The sequence below is a fragment of the Cavia porcellus genome, unplaced genomic scaffold, assembly GCF_034190915.1.
Source record: "Cavia porcellus strain 051 isolate PalLab524CR breed Dunkin Hartley unplaced genomic scaffold, mCavPor4.1 scaffold_10, whole genome shotgun sequence".
Taxonomy (NCBI): Eukaryota; Metazoa; Chordata; class Mammalia; order Rodentia; family Caviidae; genus Cavia; species Cavia porcellus.
The window spans coordinates 9,412,594-9,436,524 of NW_026947493.1; the positions used below are offsets into that span (position 1 = coordinate 9,412,594).

Here is a 23,931-nt window from a genome sequence, read left to right on the forward strand (position 1 = left end):
TAAGATACTTTAATCTGCAAACTACTCAAGAACAAATAAACTACAATACTGTCTTCACATTAAAATATTCTTAACATTAGCTAAAACTGTTATTCATAATATTAGCTAAAACTGTTATAAAATGTAATTTTCAAAAACCTGTATACATATAGTTAAGATTTTTCCTTCCTTTCAAATATATTTCCCTTTTGTCTTGGTTTTCACATTTATATTTAATAAGTGTATTACTATCATAGATTTCACGTATAGGATTATATTAACATTTTTCAGCTACATGCCCAATTAGTATTTATTTAGCTATCTTTTATATTCACTTTTTTAGTTGTTGTGATAACCTGTGACATGTTCAAGACGCAGGATTCTACCTTTTATTTAATATGTTAAATTTCAAGCTTTGTCTCATACTTGGAGAAGTAGAAGAAAAACTTGGAGAACTATAAAGTTTTAAGATAGGATAGATAGGATGAGCTTTACTGCTCTGATAATACCCTTTAGAACACATTGGGAACATAAGCCTTTTCTAGTACCAGTGACACTTAAAGGAGTCATTATTTACACAGCACCCAACTGATACAAAGTGAAGATGTCAAGTGTTTCAATTACTGTCTCATTTCTTAAATATATAAACTAATTTTTAAAATTTCATTTATTACATCCTTGTTAATGTCTCCTTTATACAAGGCCCTTCTCAAATGTTAAGCCTGCTGGGATCTGAAGAAACAAATGACACAGTTCTAGTTAAGGAAATAGAATATATACACAAATAAAAATATAAGCATAATCTTTACATTTAATATACAACAGGAGTTAATAATCAAATAAGTTTCCAAGTGTGCAGGAGTTCATTTTAATACTGTTATATATTTTTAGAACTAACGGATCCTAAGGACAACGCTATACTTCAACTAAAGTATTTCTTCAGTCATCTGAATTGCCAGCCCTAATCCTTACATGCACCAATGCTGAATCCGCATTTTTTTCCTAAAATGATAGTTCTTATACAATTTTCATTCAGTATATGAACTGTCATGTATTGCTGGGAGCACTTTAACCTCTTTTCTTCCTGATTTATCTGTTATAAAGGGCCAAATTGAAAACATTTACTTAAACAAAATTAAAGTTACAGTATAAGGAGAATATTAACCAAATATAAGATAAAAATATATATTCTGTTAAGTAGTAAAACCTTATAAAAACTACTAATTGAGAAACTGCTTTGTTTGCTAAAGACCCCAAATAGTAGACTAACAGACAGTATTTAATTCAACTATGAATTATATCTTCTCTACTCTTTAGCTATATACTCTTATTTTGCAGGAAATTACACGAAAGCCTTTATTTTAGTACTCGAAAAATATACTAGGAAAATAAAAAATGGGTTATAATGAATCTTAATACAATTATCCTATTATAGCACAACAATAGATATCTGTAGGAAGTCCATTTAATGAAATCTTAGATATTACATTTTCTACAATTTGTAATAATGTAATCACATATCACAATATTCTTTAAAAGTGCCACATTTTAAAAGCAGAGGTAGCAGTTCCTTAGTATTCTAAGATTATGTGCCTGTAACACTTATGTATCTTACACATTATCTTGTAAAATTATGTACTTGAGTAGTTATTACCTACCTATATGAATTAAAAGTCCCTTCAGAGTCTAAGATAGAATTTGTTCTTCTTCCATTTTTATTTGAATCTCCTGAAAAAAAAAAAGTGAAAGCACTGAAATAATGTAGATTGTAAACTGAGCATTTTAGTGTAAAAAAAAATCTATGTAATAGCTTTATAATATATAATAATCAAAAAAGCATATATATTCTCTTATACCTTCCCTTCTAAGAGTCCTTTAGGTAAAAAAAATTCATTTAGATGCCAAAATATAAAGCAAAACCATTACTCCTAAATTGGGTATTAGTAATACCAAAGTAACAACTAAAAGAATCAAAGTATGATGCAGGCAGTTTCTTCTTATGAATCACAGGCAAAGTGAAATTTATAAGCCATTTACTTAGAAGCTAATGTTATAAACAAATGAAATTTTGTTATTGTTGTTGTGACTAACCACCTCTCCTGATCACTGGCACAGACAAAAAAAGTTGTGTAGCTTAGACCAGATCTGAGGATTTTTTGGAACTCACACTTTTCTACTACTTAGAAATTTCTTCGACAGAGAGGTAAAGCAGAAAGCAGACTTGGGAAGTGGTGACTAAGGATGCATTTTAAAGGACTTTAAATATACCTTAAATTTTTTCCCCCACAACTGTATGCTTCACTTACTCTAGTAATTTAAAATGAGAGAAAAAAAAAAAAACATCAAAAGGGAGCTGTGTTTCATATAACAACATTTAGGAAAACAAACTATTTTCTCTCAAAAAAATGGTATGTTTTTAAAAATCCAAATTTAAAACAAATATATATGTAACATTTATATGCTAAAAATAAAAACTACTACAATTTTTAAAACACTAATTTTTAAAACACATATTCTTGCTTATAAAATTTTAATACCTTAATTTTTGGAAATATACTTCTTGCAAAGGCATGCTACTGTATACTATAATTAAATGTACTATTTGTTCTTCAAAATAAATTAAGACTAGAATCTTGTTATATTTTATACTCCTAATTTCTACAGTGTAACTTTCAAACTTCAGCTTATATTCATTTTTATAACAAAATTTAATAATTTAATGATTTATTCAACTATAATTATACTTTTGACCTTCTTTGAGCAATCTAAGGTATCACTGGAAAGCAGCATAGTGGTCTTGGTTAAGTCCAGTGGCAATTATGGAGCTCTCAGTTTAGAGATAAACTGAGTATAGTACTTAAGGTAGTACACTTACATAATTAAACTACATAATAAATAGTTACTTAAAGCTGAAATGTAATTTTAATGATAGCTATCCATACGTGTTAAACATTTTATAGCTTACACATTAGTCAAGAATGTTGGTTCTCTTCAGGATCTTCGCAGCTCTGACAAAATGTTCAGAATTCTGAGAACTGAACTCAGCCCAATTCTTGAACTTTTAATTCTACTCCTTTTCAAAATATAATATAGGTGTTTTATTTTAAACTTAACTAGCACCATAATGATTTATTACTCTTAAAAATGTGACAATTTAAAGAAAATAATTGACAAAACTTAAATGTTTAAAATCAGCTAGGTATATGTTGCTAATTGTTTGAAACCATGGGTAAGACAGCACATACTTCATTTTGTTTTTAAAAATCTGTAACACTATAATAAATGAAAAAGATGAAAGCAAAATTAGTCTCTATCTTGCAAAATGAAAATTTGCCATAACACATGTTATTTAACAGCTTGCAGTCATTTCCTGTGAAACATTTCATAATCAGCATAGAATAAGAACTATAGTATACATTTAAAATGTGAGACTTTCTCTTTAAAACAAAAGAGAATTTAAATATACACAATTTCACGAACAGAAACTTATTCCTTTAAGCTGATATTTACCAGATTGAATAGAAAATACTTAAAAGGAGAATTTTTTTTTAAAACAGGCAGCTTTTATCATCATAAGATATTACAAAGCTTTTCTTACGTTTTTAACTGTTAACCAAATGAGATATCACATGAAATCTAATTTTCAGGGTAATATGGGGAAAAAAAAGTTTTTCTTTTTATAAAACAAAATAAGGAGTAAGTTGACAATATTAGAGAAAAGATTTCAGATTTTGCTATATGGGGAAAAGGCAATATAGTTTTGAAGCAGGAAAAACTGCTTCATTCCTTCAGTCTTGTAATTGAAATTAATCATAACAAATGTTTATGAAAACATCTGTTCTTACAGTTATAAATTCTTAATTTCAGTACAGATAATTTCAGACTTATTTTAGAAAGAAATTATTGAAAGGTTTATAAAGGAATGACAGTATATGCAATTCTGGGAAACTGTAGAAATAACACGCTATATATTCTGTGAAACATTTGGGGAGTTTGAAACTGATAACTAGGAAAAATTAAAGGAAAACAAATCCTCATCTTTCATTTAAGCTGTAAAATGATGAAAAAACATATCTTGTAATATAAAAACAAACACTGTTACAAACTCTTTATTATTTAATTTAATTTGGAGGTTATGTATAATGAAATAATTATTAATTTTATCAGGAAGTTTAAGTAATTGTGATGACAATTCAGTAATGGGAATGTATGTGTAGTATTCCCCCAAAAGAACAACAGAGGGTGTAAGAGAGTTTAATATGATGTTTTTTAGTTGCTATTCTAATTCCTGAACTAAGATTCCTGGTACCCATAACTACAAGAATGCATAGGGTATTTTCCAATCACATATACACACACAAATATGTCATTTAAGTAATCCTACCCAAAGATTTTTAAATGGTCAAACAGCATAAGTATCTAACCTGATTTTAAGATATGTTTTCTTTTAGCTGCTTGTGAAGTAATTTGAGAAATTTTAAAATACAATTTAAATTTAAAAGGTATTCTAATGTTAAACTAATGAATATAATAATCTGATTGTATTTGTTTATGCATGTTAAATATATGCATATGCTGTTATTTTTGTATATTTTTATAGAAAATATTCATAACTTGTGATTATAAGTCTGCAATTTATGTAACATATGTGACTAACTGGTAAGCAACTAGTTTATGACAATCACAATTACAGTGGCTATTTGAAAATAGTCCACTGATAAATAGGTTGGTTTAAAAGAAGACACAAAAAGTTAGTATTTCCTCATAATTATTTCTAATATATACATATATCTTATTAAGTGAATAATATGTATAATAGTGCCTTAAATTTCAGTACAGAATGAAGTATGGATTTTCTTTTAGGTTTATCTGCACTCATATTTGGCTAAGAGCATTTATTGATTCTATTTATATACTGCTGACATCATGCTAAATGAGTTTTCACAATAGATTTTGTTGCACTTTTTATGCACAAACATCTATCTCCTTCATGAAGGGAAAGCCAGGAGATTTTGAAGTAGGTTAGGTTAAAAACAGCCAGATTAATGCCTACACATGGCACCTATGAAATGTATTACATAATTTTTAAAAAGTTTTACCACTGAATTGTTAGAGAAATATAATCAAACTGTGAAAACAAACTATGGGTTTAGTAAGGACCTGAAAGAAGCTCTTTTTTTAAAATTAAGTACAGTACACCACAAGAAGTTTTTAATTAAATTTAGTACCTCTTATAAATGATATGATTTTAAAAACTGAATAAAGTATACTCATATGTTGACACAAAGTAAAGGCAAAGCATAATAATCAGTTCAGCCATCATCACTCATAAACACAGTGGCCACTAAGTATAATACATTTTAAGGATGGAAGTAATTATCAGCCTCCCTAGGCTAAATATTAATGCTAAAAATCCATGACTGAGGGCCAGGAATTTAGCTCAGTGGCATAAGCCCCTGCCTGGCAAGTACAGGGTCATGAGTTTGATCACTGGAACCAAAACAAAAACGTTCCCATCTGTTTATAGGGAATTTAAAAAAAGAAAAATCGATGTTTGTCCCTTAGCTCTAAAAACTAGTGTTAAAGTCTATACAATAAATTCATGAATTTAATGATTTTCTATTTTCTCTATTACAGTAAATTTATGTATACTTAAGTGATTTATTTAATGGTCATATGTAGTTTTCTAATATTTTCAAATTATACAATGTAAACTCAAATGTAAAACAGAAATACACAGGCACTATTTTAAGAAAATATTTTGTTCCTCTAAAATCATTAATAATTTTCTTAAAACAACAGAAAAAAGCAGATTAGAAAACTAAGAGTATGATATTCCAAATATTCATTCATCCACAGAAACAAAGAAAAGCAAGCTAAAAATATAAGTGTTAGCAACAGTACATTAAAAATCACCCAGAAACACAGGTGAGCAAAACTAGGTGGGACGTTATTCCATCTGGGTGAGATCATGCATATCCCAGTAGTCAGGCAAAAGAGAAGTTAAATTTATACAGGCTTTGGGGATCAGATTATAATCCCAACAAATCTAGATGGCATGTTTGGGGTCAAAATTCCAAAGAGCGCAGATGTGTAGATAATACTGGAGTTTCTGGCTGGGGAGACGGTATGTCTAGTCCTAAATTTTCTTTATGGCCATCTGTTCTGTTTGCTGAGGGGAGCACTGACTGCCCTTTTAGCAGTTGCCTGTTTGTTTGCTGAGAATGGCCTTTTACTGAGAAGGTCTTGCCCAACTAGGCTGTTGAACCTCTAGAAAACAATATGACCACTGTTAAGATCAATGCAAGCTTGACTCAATACAAGTCTGTAGCAATATGATGCCAATCTGTGGACACAGGCTTTGGTTTTGGTTTCTTTGATTTTGTTCCTTTAATAGCTAATAACATTCTAGGATACTGTATCTCTGTCAATACCCTAGCTGAATACAATCTAAGAAACAAAGGATTTAGGTACCACATTTGTAAATACTTGTAAAACTTTAGTTTAACAGTTACATAATCAATTAATCCCCTAGGGAAGGGGAAAATACAATTTTAAGAGTTACCAAATTATAATATTCTAATATTCATTTTTCGGTAACAACAAAAATGCTACATTATATGCAGAGAAAGAGGAAGTAGGGCTAGTTCAAACCACTAAACAAATTATTCTCTCTAGAAATTAAAGCTATTATACAATGATTTGAAAATAAATATCTAGAGATACTCAAAGAGTAGAAAGTAAACATGAACCATGAAAGGAAATAAGGAATCTAGTATATAAACAAAATGGGGCTATCAATAAACACAAAAATTATAAAGAGAAATTCTAGAGCTGAAAAGAAACAAAAAGAAAAATTCACTAGAGAGATTAAAAATGTTAAGTGAAGACTGTCAGCAAAATATAGCCTTTCTAGAACTTGGAATGCAAACCCTTGGAAAACAATAATTCACTGAAGAGAAAATGAAGTAAGACTTCCGGGGATCAAGAAAAGGGTGAATGGAAAACTAGATACTATGGAGAAACTGGCAGGCAACACAGAGATAAGTACCAAGTTGAATGCCAATCCCAGCTGGTGGGGAAGAGGTCCCTCTCCACAAACACACGGTAAACTTGGACAGTGTCAGTAGCTCCAAGAAGAAACAACAAACTTGGTCAGCAGAATTGGACACCCGTGCTAGCTCAAGAAAAGCCCAGGGTTACTGTAAGGAGCAAATACTGTACTGAAAGGGTTTTGGCCCAGACAGGACTCTGTAGCCAGAAAAGCCTCAACCGGAACCAGGAAGCTCCTATCTCCCCTGCCCCTAGAGATTTACCTGTGACTCTATCTTCCCCCACCCTTAGGAATCTGCCCCTGGCACCAAACATGTGCCAATGAGATACCTGTGCATCTAATGGCCTTAGGACACTACCCTAATCTTAGGCTACTTATATATCCCCCACACCACCTGTCAGCCAGAGAGAAAGCGGACTCCAGCGGGGGTGGGGGGTGGGGGGCTGGTTCTCTCTCTCCGTGTTCTCAGAATAAAGGCCTCTTTCGTTTTATACTTCTCATCTTCTGGATATAATCCTATCATGTACAGCATGAGATTTTTAATGTGAAAATGACTACTTCTGCATTGCAGGCAAAAGATGGAAAAGAAATCCACTGTAGTGTATACCATATTTGGGAAACCATTTTAATAAAATCTGAAAAGTAAGAAGGGGTTTATTAAGACTAAGATATTCCAGGAATCAGAAGTCACAGAACAAGCACACTTCATGGTCTCTGGAGTCACCTTGCAAGAGTGACTAGGTGGGAGAAGACCATAAGACACTGTCACAGAAAAGAGGCAGCCTAGTTGCAGATTTTCTGATTTTAAGGAAGCAGCAAGCTTAAGCTGTGAAAAACGAAGTGGTCTCACTCCTTGAGAGAGGCCAGACCATTCTCAAGTAATGTTCTAAAGGTACTGACTGTAAAAGTGCTGACACTGAGTCTGGCAGAATGTCTGTTATTCCTGCCCCTTGCTGTCTGCATCAGTGTCTGTTTGCTTTTCCCATCTGCCAATGTGATCAAGGATATGCTTGGGTTTAGATAGTTGCTACATCTTGGGGTATACAGACAGAGACCTCAGGCGCAATGGAGGCCCCTCAAAGTTCACGGATCATAGAGCAACTCAGACATTTTCTTTAGAAAATGTTCAAATGGGAAGAAGAACAAGAAAGGAGACGGAGGAAAGGAAAGAAAGGACAAGAAAAAAAGAATAGAAATAAAAAATGGAAACAATGCTTTTGTAATAAAGGAGGGGAAGAGTTGAAGAGCAGAAAGAGAAATGGGAAAGAAAAAGCAAGATATATCATGTACAGGAAATTTGCTATGGTATTATCATTATGTATATCTAAAATGTATCAATAAGATAAAAAAATAGCTATTTGGAGATAGCAGTGACTTGGAGCAGACAAAAGGGCACAAATATTAAGAGATGTCGGAGAGGGAATACAGGCCTAAGTGAACACCGGATCACTGATTAATGGCACCTAAGGAAAGGTGGGAAAGAAGTCAACATATCCACCACAAACTGTGGGCATCAAAAGAAAATAGGCCATAGCTGTGACTCACTATCCCCCACTAATACATGGTGCATTCCACTACCACAGGCTGGGAAAGAAAGCACTGAACCAAATCCAAGGAAAGATGTTTGGACTCATTTATCTTTATCTTGATTTTCTTTTGGGAGGGGCATGTTTCTATTGAATTTTTTCCCTATCTTTTACTCTGATTTTATTTTTTTTTTTATTGGTACCAGGCATCAAACTCACGACCTTGCACTTGCCAGGCAGGTGCTTGTGCCACTGAGCTAAATCCTCGGCCTCCGTTTTTGCTCTTTTTATATTTCTTGTTTCGCTTTCTGTTACTTTTACCTTATTCTATTAACTTTCTTATATCCCTTAATTGGACTTTTAGTTAATTATTCTCTCATCATCTGTTTCATTTTCAAATTTTACTTCTTTGAGGAATTAAGAGGTATCATATACAGGTACAAATTATACATCACAAATGAGATAATTATGTATGGCAAATACATACTAAAAATAAAATTTATTTCTTTGATTTTCCCCTCTGCTATCCTCTTCATTTATTACTATTAAGCTTTATTAATCTTTAGCTATTTATTTTACTCTGCTATTACTGTTGAATTCCTTTCTGCTGTTAATCGTGGTATAATTGTTGTTTTTCATATGTGTATACAATATGGTCAACAGTTGGTTTGTTTTTGTACTACAGTATTATTGGAGGTCTTTATATTGATAAGGATGGTAGAGTTACAGCTATTATCAGTTCTTTGTATTTTTTGTCTTTTTCGTTTTTTTTTTTTTTTTTTTTTTTTTTTATCTGTACCAGGGATCGAACTCACGATTGCCTGCTTGCAAGGCAGGTGCTTATGCCGCTGAGCTAAATCCCCAGGCTATTATCAGTTCTTAGGACATGTCATGAACAGTTTTTTGACTCTACTAGTTGTTGATTTCTGTTGTTAATGATTACTACTTTCAGGTTTTAATGTATGACAATTATCCAGTATGTTTTTGCAGTGTTAACATTCTGCAGTTTGTTTTCTCCTTTTTTGAATGGTAGTGAGGATCAGGCTCTCAGAAGGTTGGACATTAAGAAAACCATCAAGTATTACACTGAATAAGTCCAAGAGGAATATAAACAGCAAAACTTAACCAAACTCAAGGATATATCACAGGGAGACAAAATTTAAAACAGATCCACATAGTGACAGATTTGCTCTACCCTAACTGATCTTCAACCAAAAGTACAAAAGCAGCAGAAACACAAGAAAAGCAAAAAGTACCCCCAACCCCTAACTCTCCCCAAACTTATCACACTGACAAAGAGAGGCAGCTATAAACGAAGATCTCAAAAACCAAATGATCAAAATGTTTGAAGATGTAAAAGAAGAAACACACAAATAAATGAGTTTAATGAACTCAAAGAAATAACAAAGGATTCTATCAATAAACTGATAAGTTTGAAGAAGAAACAATAAACTACTTGATTTAATGCAGAAAATACAAGATATAAATGATAGTTTTAGAAAAGAATTAGAAAATATGAAGAGAAAGAAAGCAGGAAGATGATGCAAAAAATGCAACAGAAAGAAGATAAATGATATGAAAAATTCAACTGTAGCACAGTTGACAATGTGTGCGGCAGAATGTTACAAACAGAAGACAAGATGAATAGGTCATAAATGTATGAAACATAAAAACTGCAAGGCATTATGCAAACTCAATCTAATAGCTGCTAGATAACTCAAAAATGAACAGAAAAAGAACCCTCAGAAATATAAGAATACAGGAACAACTGGAAGACACTTTGAAAAATATAAAAATTTTATTAATGAAGTCCTAGCAAAAAGCTTTCTAAATCTAGGGAAAGAATTCACTATTTAAGTACAAAACACACAAAAACTCCAAATATCCTTGAGCAGAAAAAACAAAAACAAAACAAAAAAATCTCTCCCAAAGACATTATAATCAAATTCCAGAACTTCAAAAAAAGGTGAGAATACTAAAAGCTGTTACAGAACACCAAGTAACTTATAAAGGCAAATTCGTCAGAATAACTGCAGATTTCTCAGCATGAAACTTATAGGTCAGGAAAGCATGCAGCAAAGTTTTTCAAGCCCTAAAAGGAAGCAAGTATCAATTAGATTTTTATATCCTACAAAAATTAGTCCTCAAAATTGACAGAGATATAAAGGCAATCCATAATAAATTCACGACCACTAAACCAGCAGAGCATGGCAGATAATACTTAAGGAAGCCCCAGAAAGAGACACGGAGAATAGCAGTACTATAAATCCCAAAGGAAATAATACACCTAACTGGGAAAGTAAATAAGAGGAGAGAAAAGAAAAAAAAAAAAAAGAATCAGCCCTGGAAGAGTGATGTAATGATAGGATTTTGTCAGTGCCTTACATTAACAACTTTGAATGTCAATGGTCTTAACTCATTGAAAAGACATAGACTGCTAGACTGGAAGAGGGGAAAAGGAACTACATACTGCCTACAAGAGACACACTTCATCCAAAAGAATATACAGATACAGTATACTGAAAGTGTAATGATGGAAAAGGATACTCCACTCAACCAGAACCCCAGAACAATCAAGAATAAGAATCTTCTGTTCAGATACAGCAGATATCAACTGATGCCAAAAGACAGTATATCACTACAAACTGGTAAAGGAAACAGTTTAACGGCAAGGGCTAACAATTCTAAACCAACACTGATAAATTCAACTGCATCAAACAAAACTACTAGATTTAAAAGGAGAGACGGACACAAACGCAATCTTAGTGGAGTCTTCATTAGCCCACTAGGACAAATTGACAGGTCAAAACAGAAAAAGTCAACAAAGACTTGTTAGTGATAAGACACACCACTGAACAAATGGGCGTAACAGATACCTACAAAACATTTCATCTAAAAACAGAATACACACTTTCTCAACAGCCCATGAAGTTTTTTCCAAAATACTCTATATTGTAGAACATAAAGAATGCTTAAATAAATAAAAAAGAATTGAAACAACTCATGGGTATATTGTCAAATCACAGTGGAATGAAGCTAGAAATAAATAGCAAAAGAAACCACGGAACTTACAAGAAGATACAGAGATTAAATAACATATTATTGAATAATCAATGTAAATTAGGGAAGAGATAAAAAGTTTCTAGAATCAAATGACAATGGAAACAACATAAAAAGCATATGGGATACAATGAAAACAGTTCTAGGAGGAAAGGTTAGAACTTTCAGTGCACACACAAAAAGAACAAAGCAATTCCAAATAAATAACCTAATGATGTGTTATAAGGTCCTAGAAAGACAAGGACAATCCAAACCTGAAATTAACTGAAGGAAAGAAATTATAAAGATCAGAGAGGAAATTAATGATAATGACTAAAAAGAACAATTCAAAGGATATATAGTTGGTTATTTGAAAGAATGGGAAAGGGATAAAGAACAGAGGGAGAAGAGGGGAAGGGAAATAAAAAGAATCAAGAATAGATAAATATGTGTACCCAGGATGATTGTATTCATTATTATATTTATTATATATATTATAGACATATACTAATAAAAACATTAAGAAAAAGAAAAATTCACTAGCAGGGTTCAAAATAGGTACATACAGGCCGAACACAGTTAGTAGATCTGAAGAAATTGTCTGGTCTGAGGAACAGAAAGAAAAAGACACAAAGAAAAGTGAACAGACTGAGATTTGTGCTATACCAAACAGATGAACCTATAAATTGGGGGACCCTTAGAAATGGGAGACAGACTCCTGAGATCCCCGCCATGTTGGAACTTAGGACTCTGGGAAGCCAAGCCAGCACCTCCCCTTCCTGGTAAGCAGAGGCAGGGTGGCAGACTGCAACCCTTTCTGGGGGAGAACTAGCAGTGTCTCCTGAAATCCACGCCATGTTGGAACTGAGGACACTGTGAAAACAAATAACCATTCTGCCTCCCTGCTTAGCAATAGTGAACCTACTGCTACATGGCCTAGAGTCAATTATCCCACTTCCCATATCCTCCTTCTCCTCTTCCTCCCCGCCCATTAGCAAGTGGGAACCAGAAATCTGAGCATCTCCTGGGAGGTTGACCATAGCAAATAAGGGGGACTTCCTTCTACCATTTCTTTGAAGGCAAATATTTTTATTACTGTTTTGCTCTTTTCTGATTAATGGTACTGCTCTATTCAATATTCTGTTTTGATAACTTCTATAGTGTTCTATATTTCATCTCATTTAGATATACGGTATTGAAAGAACAACTATTATAAAGATAACAAAATATAATGTGATACCTATTACTGTTATGCTGGTAACCTACTGTGAAGTTCTGTACCAATTTCACTGTACGATCTTAGTTGGCTTTATTCTGACTTGCTCTGTTGTATACTTTGAAAATAAAAAATAAAAAATAAGGAAATGGGAGACTGAGATATGTAGGTAAAAGAATATTTTAAGAAATAATGGCCAAAAACTTCCCAAAATGATGTCCATCAATCCAAGATCTTAAATGAACTTCAAATAAATTTTAAAAGACCTACATAAGGAAAATTTTGAAAGACTGAGATTCTTTTTTTTTTTTTTTTTTTTTGTCTTTTTCCCTTTTATCGGTACTGGGGATCGAACTCATGACCACCTGCTTGCAAGGCAGGCGCTTATGCCACTGAGCTAAATCCCCAGCCCAAGACTGAGATTCTTGAAAAGAGTCAAAGAGAAATGATTATACAAAACAAAGTATCCTCAATAAGATTAACAGATAATCTTATCATCAGAAAGCATCCAAGGTAAAAGAAAAGAGCAGGACAGCACACCGGGAAGAAAGAAAACCCATTAACCAACCATTTTCTTTAGTACAATATATTCTTTTAAAAATGAGAAGTCATTTCTGGAAACAAAAGTGAGAGAGTTGAATAGCAGTAGATAAGATAACAAGTAAACTAAAAACTTCAAGACTTAAAATTTCAGATTGGGAGGAAAGAACAGGCAGTGACTCAAAGATGTGGAAAGAAAAAATGATCTCTGAAACAGGAAAATAGGTGAGCAAATATAAAGTTAGTGTCATTCAAATTAAAGTCTGCAATCACATTATTTCAAACAAAATTCACAACATAAATGCATTCTAAAGAATTGTAAATTTGTAGGAGGACATCATAATGGAGAGAAGCAGAGAAAAACTCTCTTCAAGATTTGGAATCCAGATGCTGGAAGATAGCAATATGAAGAAGAGGAGGAGGAAGGAAGCAGCTCCCCAGGACACAGCAAAGATCTGAAGTGAGAATTAGAGCCCATATAGGGACAGTAAAGAGAGGGACTACAATGCAGAAGAGGAAGGTGAAAGTGGAGCTTTCTCCCTGAGCCCCAGCTGACATGGGAGGGGAAGCTCAAACCCATTGACACAGGGTGTCTAATGGGAGACCCTATGGAAAAACGGCACAGGAACAAAATGGTAGATACTGTGGAATCCAATGTCTGGTAAGTTATTCAGGTTCAAATGTCCCCCAGGAGAAAGCAACTGAATGGTTGTCATTTTGAAAATGGGCCAATTGAGAAAAAAATTCAGAGCATTTGCAGGTTTGGTCCATATAGCAGCTCTGTGTTAGAGTGAGAAGCAGCTGAGTTCAAGACAGCAGGAGGCAAGAGGCACTTGGAGTGTTGCAGGCTAAAAAATGTGGGTCACATGGCTCAGTGGAACAGCGCCTGCCTGGCAAGCATGAGGTCCTGAGTTCCATGCACAGTAAAAAAAAAAAAAAAAAAAAAAAAAAAATGTGGATCCTAGTCTCACACTCACAAACTGGAAGCAGTGTGGACTTCAGTGGAATGAAAGAATCAGGCTTGCTGGGAATATCGACTATAATTTCATTGTTGGCCTGCTGTGATCAAACAACACAGATATGGCTCTTTCTGTACTACCTGTCTACCAGTGACAGAAGAGACACATCCTAAAGTAGATACATTTTTTTTTTTACTTTTTTAATTTAGTTATTTTTATTTTGATTCATCTTTTCCTGACTGTTTCTTCTTGTTTTTTTGTTTTTATTATTGTTGTTTTGTTTTTTGGTACTGGGAATCAAATTTAGGACCCTGTACTTACTAGGCAGGCACTGCGTCACTGAGCTAACACTCAGGCCGCTTCTAGATATATGTAAGTGTGAACATTAGTTTTGTTGTTGTTGTTTATTTTATTTCTGCTTCTTCCTTGTTTCCCAGCTGTCTTCTGTACCAGTTCCCAAAGCTTGCATAATCTTCCTCTTTCCACAAGCCTGGCTTCTAATCTCTTTCTCTTCTATTCTTATACTTTTTTCCTCTTCTTTTAAATTTTCTCCACTCAGTATAACTGCCATAGTGAGGAGACAGCTACTGTATGCAATTTCCCCAATTGTGTCTACAAATCTTCATACAGTTAAACATGGAAAATTAATACTTCACCATTTTTAACACTGTGCTTTTTGAAGCTATTGTTATTTCTAATTGTTCTACTCTAGCAAAGGTGACATAATTGTTCTAATTATTTGTTCTTTTATGTCAAGACCAAGACTGTCTGACAATCATAAATAATACTATAAGGCAGTGTCAAAGAAATAAGAAGTAGGCCAAATAGGCAACAATTTCTCATCCCCAGTAAATTGAAAAGGTATGATCTTGCAACACATTTAAAACCCAAACACAGCTATACCTGAGAGGTATCTCTGAGAAGTAGCTGTTTCATAAGGGTTCTTGAAACTAACAATAAAGATACCTAACAGAAGTAATTTATAAACTTTCATGCAGGGATTACATTGAGGGGAGAGCATGAGAAAAGATGGAAACAAGATTCAACCCTACACTTCCAGCTTGCCAAATGCAAACCCAGGGAGCAATGAGGTGGAATAATTTGAAAGCTGCACTTCAACCTTTTGACGTGGAACAGAGGAAGTAACTAAGCAGATGAACAAGGCACTAGGAAAACTCAAATGAGAAATAATTTCTCACATAAGTTGAGAGATGATGACCATAATAAAGGGCATGATTAATGAATCTAAAGTAGATACAGGTTAAAAAAAAATAGACGAGAGCCAGGGATACACCTGAATGGCACAGTATCTATGTGGCAAAAATGAGGTCCTGAGTTCACTTCCCAACACACACACACACACACACATACACACACACACACACACACACAGAGGAGCTTAGGAAAGTTATGGAAACCATCAATGCCCAACATAGGAAAAAAATGGAATCCACGAAATAGTGTCAATCAAGAGATTAAAAGGTCTACTGAAAGTATATGCAGCAGAAGGAACCAATGTGAGGACAGAATGCCAGATTCAGAAGAGAAGTCTGAGGTTATCAATCATGGAAAAATTTCTTAAAAATACCAAGGGACCACAAAAGATCATTCCAACAGCTAACAGATAATGAAAAGAGGAATGACATAAAATTGATCAGAGTCAATGAAAAAGTAAGAGATAGACAAACGACATAAAAAAATCTATTCACAGAAGTAACTGAATTCAACTTCACAAGCACAGAAATAGAATCTGCAACTAGCTATGATTTTAAAAACCTCTAAAATAAAAACCCTATGTCAAAGTATATAACGGTCAATATTTCAGAAATTCAACACAAAAACGAAATACAATTTTTAGAGAAACCACCAATAAAAAAAGTCCATCAGATTCACAACAGACTTCTTAATACAAACCCTTAAATCAAAAAGAGCTCGGAGTGAAGTGTGTTCATCCCAAAAAGAAAACAACCTCCAATCAGACTGATATATCCCACAAAAAGATTTTATAAAACCAATGGAGAAATAGCATATTTCCATGACTAAGAACTCTTGCAAACTCCAGGAACACTACCAAAATGAATCCATCTGGCAAGGCAAGTAATTAAACCCAGTGTGTGTAGGGGGGAAAAAACAATAGGAAAATAGAATGGCAAGGATAAGTCAATATGTATGAGTTGCATAAATCAATGCAAATGACCTTGATTTAACAATAAAAAAAAGATTGGCAGAATGGATCAAAAAGGAAGATGCAACAAAATGTTGCATAAAACATATTTACTTCAAAAAGAAATTAACAGATTGAAAATCAAAGGATGTGAAACAATACTCAATGAGATAAGAACCCATAAAACAGCAGTGGTAGCTGTTCTATTTGCAGACAAGTGAATTTCCAGCCAACATTAATCATGACAGATAAAGATTACTACATACTTGTTAAGGGAACAATCCACAAAGAAGAAATAACATTCATAAATATATATGCACCAAGTATCAGCACACCCAACTGTATTAAACAAATCTAAATGGACATAAAAAAATCAAATAAGCACTAATTTAATTGCAATGGAAGACTTTAATATTCCACTGTCACAAACAGATCAAGTAGATAAAAAAAAAATCAACTGAATCAAAATTTTGAAAAAACTGACTTAGTAGATGTCTGCAAAATATTTTACACCAAAATATCAGAATATAAATTCTTAGCTACACATGGAACTTTCTCCAAAGCAGACTGCACACTAGCTCACAGAACATGCTTAAATTATTGTGAAATGAGTAAGATTATTCTATGCAAATTATCAGAACACAGTACAATGAAATTGGAAATCAATGGCAAAAAAAATCCCAGAAAATTGCATAAACACACAGAAAATGAATAAAACCCTACTGAACAACAAATTGGACACAGATGAAATTAGTTTAAACAATTAAACAATAATGTCAATACAGCATACTGGAACTTATGAGACACTAAAAACAGTTCTATGAGGGAAATTTATACTGAAGAATTCTCATAGTAGAAAAACAGAGCAAGCTCAAATAACAAACTAATGTGGAACCCTAAGCTTCTAGAAAATGAAGAACAAGTCAAGTCCAAAGCTTGTAAGAGGAGGAAGTATAAAGATCAGAGCACAAATTAATGCAGTTTAGACCAAGAAGATAATACAAAGAGTTGATTAATTGAACAGCAGGTTCTATGAAACATAAAATAAAATTGATAAACCCTAACCAAACATCAAAAAAAGGAGGGGGGGGGACTGGAGGTTTAGCTCAGCGGAATAAGCGCCTGCCTGGAAGCAGGCAGTCGTGAGTTCGATCCCCGGTACCGAAAAAGACCAAAAAAAAAGGAAAAGAAAGATTCAATCCATGCAATTAGGAATGAAAAAGGGGCAAAATCACAACAGATCCTGCAGAAATCCAGAAGATCATCTATAGCCACTTTGAGAACCTGTCTTCTAATAAGATGGAAAACACAGAAGGAATGGACAGATTTCTAGAGGTGTATGAATAACCAAAGTAAGTAAGAAATATACAAAAATTCCAAATAGCATAACATCAGTCAATGAAATTGAAGATGTAATTAAAAACTCAACAACAAGGAAAGCCCAGGTCCTGACAGATTCACTACTAAATTCTGTAAGAAATTTAGAGAAGACTTAATGCCACAATTCTTCAAACTCTTTAACTCACCTTGCTATATAAAAGTCCCTAAAAAGACAGAGTCTTTGATAACCTGTTTTATCCAGTCTTAGGATGCAAAGATAGGACACTCTTGCATCGTTCTTGGTATAAAGGAAAAACAGTCCAGTTTTTGTCTTTAAGAATGATGCTAGCTGGAAGTTACCTGAAGATGCCCTTTATAGGTTTATAAAAGTAATTCCTAGTTTTCTGCGAGTTTGTTCATTAATTGATTGTTCTTGTCAAGTGTTTTATCCTGTATTAAAATAGTTTTCTTCATTAATCTGATAAGCAGTAAATTTAATAATTTTTTAAAAATTGGCAAACATATATTTACTTCATCTTAATATACTATCCTTTGTATACACTGCAAATAGATTTTCATATTATCTTATTCATACTTTTTCATTCAAGTTGATATGAAATAGTATTATGTCATTTGGTTTCCTAGAAAATTGCTTTTCTGTTTTCAGGTAATGGTGGCCATGCACAATGAGGTGGTAAATGTTTTAATGTTTTCTAGCAGAAATCTATTTCTTCTACATTTTCTTTTAAAGATTCTTACTTACTTATAGAATTCTGGCTGGACAAGATCTTAATTTTTAAAAATTTTTATCTTATCTTTCAGCATATTAAAGGTGTGTTACTCCAATATTCTGACAACATGAATTATTTCTGAGGAGAAATCTGTTCAGGTTCTTTTTCCAGTATGTCATATTTATTAATTTTGTTGCTAAAACAATATGTAATTTTATCTATTTGAATATGATACACTGATTTTTAAAAATTCAAGATATACAAAAAAACCACAAAAACTGCATATATTTAGATCATTTTTCATATGTTTATTCTGTGTTCTGCTTCGTGTTTTCTGAAATTCTTGAATATGGGGTTGAGTATCTGTCATTGGTTTTGAAAGAATAACATTCTTGTGAGTTCTTTTCTTGTCAATCAATTTTGATGACTCTCTCTGTTACTGTGCTTTCTGTTTTTAGGACAACCATTTTGATGCAATGTTAACTTTCATCTCACTGACTGCCAAAATTATTGAGATGAACTTGTATGTTGTCCACTTTTTCCGTTATAGCATTTGTTAATCATTCAATAATATTCATGAGACAATTTCAACAATACTGCATTTTCTAGTACCAATTTGTCTTTTGAGTGTTAAGTTTTTCCTTGTTTGTTCATAGCTTTTCATCTCTTTGTTGAAGTTCTGCATTACTGCCACGAGATACACAGTAGTAGAGAATAAGGCAGTTTTTATTCGTTGGAACTGGGTAAATTTTTCTTTTGCTTTTACTTGAACACAAACGTTCCAGTCATTTTGTTTTTACTCGAACACAAAGTTCGAGTTAGGAGCTGAGTTAGGTTTTGAAGTCTACGGTTACTGTGGTAACCCTACGTGAACCACAGGATCCATTCCCTTTAGTGACACCATGTAGTAGGGCAGGGTATTGAGTATGTCAACAGACACGGTTTTTCATTCTTTTAGTAACTCTTTATCTAAATCCACTCTTTGTATTCAGCAGAGGTCTCTCATTTTTTATATATTATTTAGTAACTGTTACCCAAGGAACAAGGAAGAAGATCTGGAGGAGGTTGTTCTTTGATCTGCTTTATTCAGTCTTATAAGAGTACTGTGCATCTAGGTCTCATGTTTGATTCTCAATATTTCTCTACATTCCCATTGAGCTCTGTAGATATTTGCGTTCCACGGTTGTCTCCACTCCCCTGAAATCACAGTTCCTAAGTGCAAAGAGGTTCCACTAGCTTCCTAGTAATCGTTGCAGCTCTCTTGACAGAAGATGGCTTTGTTCCAGAAAAGTGGGAAAATTTTAGTAACTTTTTTCCTCTTCTACTGTAGCTGCTGTATGAAGCTTGTAGAATTACCCCCACCACTGTGAACATTTTGTTTGATTGGCTAATAGGGTTCATGAAAGGAAAAAAAGCAAGACAGGAGGATTTCCTTTGCATATATGGCTTCCTTCTTTCTCATCAATATACAGTTGGGCTCTACCTATGCAAGGATCACTTTTTATGGGTATCTAAGTGTATCTTATCCAAGTAAGACTTGCACCATGCAAATCTTTTGGTTGAATGGACCAAATTTCATCTTTATCATTACTTTCTTCTGATGCAGAATGAACATACTCTCTGAAATGGAGGACGGCACCATTTTAATATATCTCTTTGAGGTCATTCACTGAAAATCCACCAGTATTCTGGGCTATATCTAATAGGTGTATAGGGCTGTTTACATTTTCATTTTTCAAAATAAGATTCAGGATTGCTTCTCTTTGTTTTAAAGCAGGTTGGCTGACATGAAATCTTACAAAGTATTCTTTTCATAGCCAAGTCAAGATCCTGAGGAATCATACCATCTGTATGAACTGACAGCTATGGTCAATATATAATCTATTCTAGAGACTCATAAAATGACCTCTACCATGGCTGCAGCTTAATGGATAGAAGTAAAATTATTGCATGGAAGTAGTCTATTTCTTCTGTCAGGATGACAAAGGGATGTAACCATATAACAAGGAAAAAACCAGCAGCAGTCAAGTTCTGAGCTTCTCTACATCTCTCATCAGTCAGTGTTAAAGGCTTAAGATTAAAAATGACAGCTTGATTCTTTGATTGTAACCTTAGCAATCAATGTTTTACCATCGTGTGGAGGCTCATACAGAAGAATATGTTTTAGAAAATACAGAAACCTGGAATTCACTTCTGTTAAAGGTAATATAACTGCTCGACAACATTATCTAAAAATGTTGTTTTAACACTCAAAGCACCACGCATAACAAGTTTCAATAGGAAACCAGGAATATGCATGCATATTCTGTTCCTTTCGAATTTTCAAAGTCAATATGAAGCATTTTTCTGCACAAAATTTAGAACAAGAATATAGTTTTCAATAAAGAATTAATGATGACGAACCACTCCAATATTATACTTAATGATTATTAACCTTAATAAAGTACTTAATAATTGTATTTGGCTATGTGTTTTCTGCATTTAAGAGCTCTTGTATCTGGTCATCTACTTTTACTTTCTAGTTGAAGCAATTCCACTTACCATTCATTTAACAGTAAAACATGTAAATATACCAAATATTATCAAATGGGAAATGAAATTTTAAAAATTTCTTGGTATCTTAACATAGTTTTAATGTACATTCTCTTATGGCTAGTGATATAGAACATTTCTTCACATATTTATTGGCATCGGTACTTCTTCTGAGAGGTTTTTATTCATTTCCCTGTATTTCATCTGAGAAGTTTTTATTCATTTTGGATGCCTATTTTCTGCTTGGATCTTTTATTTGGGGAAGTTTATAATTTTTCTGAATTATTTATCTTGTAGATGTGAGTCCTTCAACTGAGGAACAGTCGGGAATTTATTTTTCCCATTTTGTAGCTTATCTCTTCAACCTCTTGAGATGCCATTTTACTCCAGAAAAACAGGCTATCATCAAAGAACTCTAATAACAAATGTTGGCAAGGCTGCAGAAAAAAAAGAGAATAGTCCTACATTGTTGGGTGACATGTAAAAACTACTATAGGAAATCAGTATGAAGATTTCTCAAAAAACTAGCAATAGGAATTACATTTAACCAACTATGCCCCTTCTAGAGATCTTCCCGAAAGAGTCAGTCACAGCATTACAGTGATAAATATATAGCCATATTTATAGGTGTACAATTTACAATAGCAAGGTCTTGGAAACAGCATATATGTCCATTAACACAAAAATGGATAAAGAAAATGTGTTATAAAGCTGCTGTAATGATGGACTGTGTCACCTTGAGTAGGAGACACTCAACTAAAGTGTCTCAGCAATTCCACACAATAGGGTGTGGAAGACCCATCCTACAGCAGCTTGTTTTCTGGATGGTAGACGGAGAAAGGAAGGATGGATCTGCTTTTGTTTCTTGGAAGGAACTCCAGTCTTCACCTTCACCTGGATATCATCTCCTGGCTTTCAAAACAGACCCTGGCATAGACCCACGGGCCTCCTGATATGGACTCACAAAGGACACTTCAGTGAGCTCCAGACCTTTGACTGAAACCCTTGGCCTCCCAAGATGCACACAGACCCTCTGCACTCTTTCTTATCTGAGTCTGTGGATTGCCACTGGAAGCCAATCTTGTAAATTCATATATATTTGTATATCTGGTATTATATCTGCATCTTTAATACTGACTGATATAGCTGCCAAAAAGAAAGATACATGTAAGGGGGTCAAAGGCAAATAGATGAAACTTGAGAACATAATATTAAGTGAAATAAGTCCAACACCATCACCTTAAAACATGCATACTTAATCTATGAGAAAATATACACATATAAAGAAGGTAGAAAAACAGTAAGTAGTGGAGCAGCTGAAATCCTCAAATTCACTATTGTTTAAAAAATATCTGAATATATGCTATATGTTAATTTGTTTCACTTACATTACTAGTTTGTTTGAGTTCAGTGAAAGTTTTATAATATTACGTTTTCTTTTTCTTTTTCCTTGTAAGAGAGTCTTTTTCATCTATGAATTGTACTCTGAATACCATTTTGCTCTCTTTTTTTGGTACCAGGGATTGAACTCTTGACCTGGAGCTTACCAGGCAAGCACTTGAGCCACTGAGCTAAATCCCTGGCCTTATTTTGGTCTTTCTTTTATGATTATGGCACATAGTTTATTAACTACTGCTATCCTCTACTTTATTATGAAATTTAATTTTAATTTTTAATAAAATGTTAATTTTTCTTTATTAACATGTACTTGTATTACATTAAAATTAAAAACCCAAAATATTTAATGTACACTCTTGTAGAGAAACTTTTGTACATGTCTACCTGAAGGCAAAGACCAAAATATTCCTGTAAGAGCAGATAAATCGTGGTAGTTACACACTTACAAAAATCACATAATCATCTCAATAGATGCAAAAAAAGTCCTTAACAAAACTCAACATCCACGTATGATAAAACCAAGAAAATAGATATACAAAAACCTTATTTCAGACTGATAAAAGTCAATTATGACAAACCTATTCAAATATATCTCGTATCATCACTCCTGTTCAAAAACGGTAGAAACATTAGCCAGCACAATCAAACAAGAGAAAGAAATGAAAAGGACATGTATAGAAAAGAGGGATATCAAATATTATTTGCAGGTTACATGATCTTTTAACACAGAAGGTGCAAAAATTCCACCAAACACTCCTAAAATTAATACCCAAATTCAGCTGCATAGCAGGATGCAAACTCAACACACAAAAATCAACAGCGGGGGCTGTAGATTTAGCTCCCTGGCATAAGCACCTGCCTGGCAAACGCAAGGTCTTGAGTTTAATCCCCTGTACTAAAAGGGGAAAAAAATAGGAAGAGACAAAAATCAATAGCATTCCTGTACACCAATAATGAACTTACCAAAAAAGAAATAATACAAACAATATCATTCAAAATAGCATCAAGAAAACTTAAATACTTTGGAATTATTGTAAGCAAGGAAGTAAAGATTTCCACAATGAAAACTACAGTATTTTGATAAAAGACATTGAAGAATATCAGAAAACAGAAAGACATCCGCTGTTCCCTAATAGAACCAACATTTTATCAAAATGGCTATACGTCAAAAATTGATATACAGATATAGTAACAGTCAAAATATCAACAGGATTCCTCACAGAACTAGATAAAATAATCCTAAAGTACATATGGGGAAAAAAAGGATATCTAAAAAGCAAAAGCAATCCTAAGCAATAAGAATAGAACAGTGATGTCACAATCCCAGACCTCAAGTTAAACAGTACTACGAAGCCACAGTGACAAATGCACTATAGTACTGGCACATAAACATGTATTTAAAACAATGGAACAGAAGAGGTAGAAACAATTTCAGGTACATTCAGCTATCTGATCTTTGACAAAATATGCAAA

General features: G+C 33.4%; 1 protein-coding gene across 9 annotated transcripts in view; it reads right to left on the reverse strand.

Annotated features, from left to right (window-relative positions):
- The window catches only part of Tbc1d5 (TBC1 domain family member 5), a 615,865-nt gene that overhangs the window by 296,810 nt on the left and 295,124 nt on the right, over positions 1 to 23,931 (reverse strand). For 7 of the 9 annotated variants that reach the window (XM_063257823.1, XM_063257829.1, XM_063257828.1 and 4 more), the window contains one exon: positions 1,638 to 1,707. The exons of the other annotated variants lie outside the window; for them this stretch is intronic. In XM_063257823.1, coding sequence (XP_063113893.1) covers positions 1,638 to 1,707 — 70 coding nt within the window. The remainder of the gene's footprint in view (positions 1 to 1,637; positions 1,708 to 23,931) is intronic. 9 annotated transcript variants of the gene reach the window in all.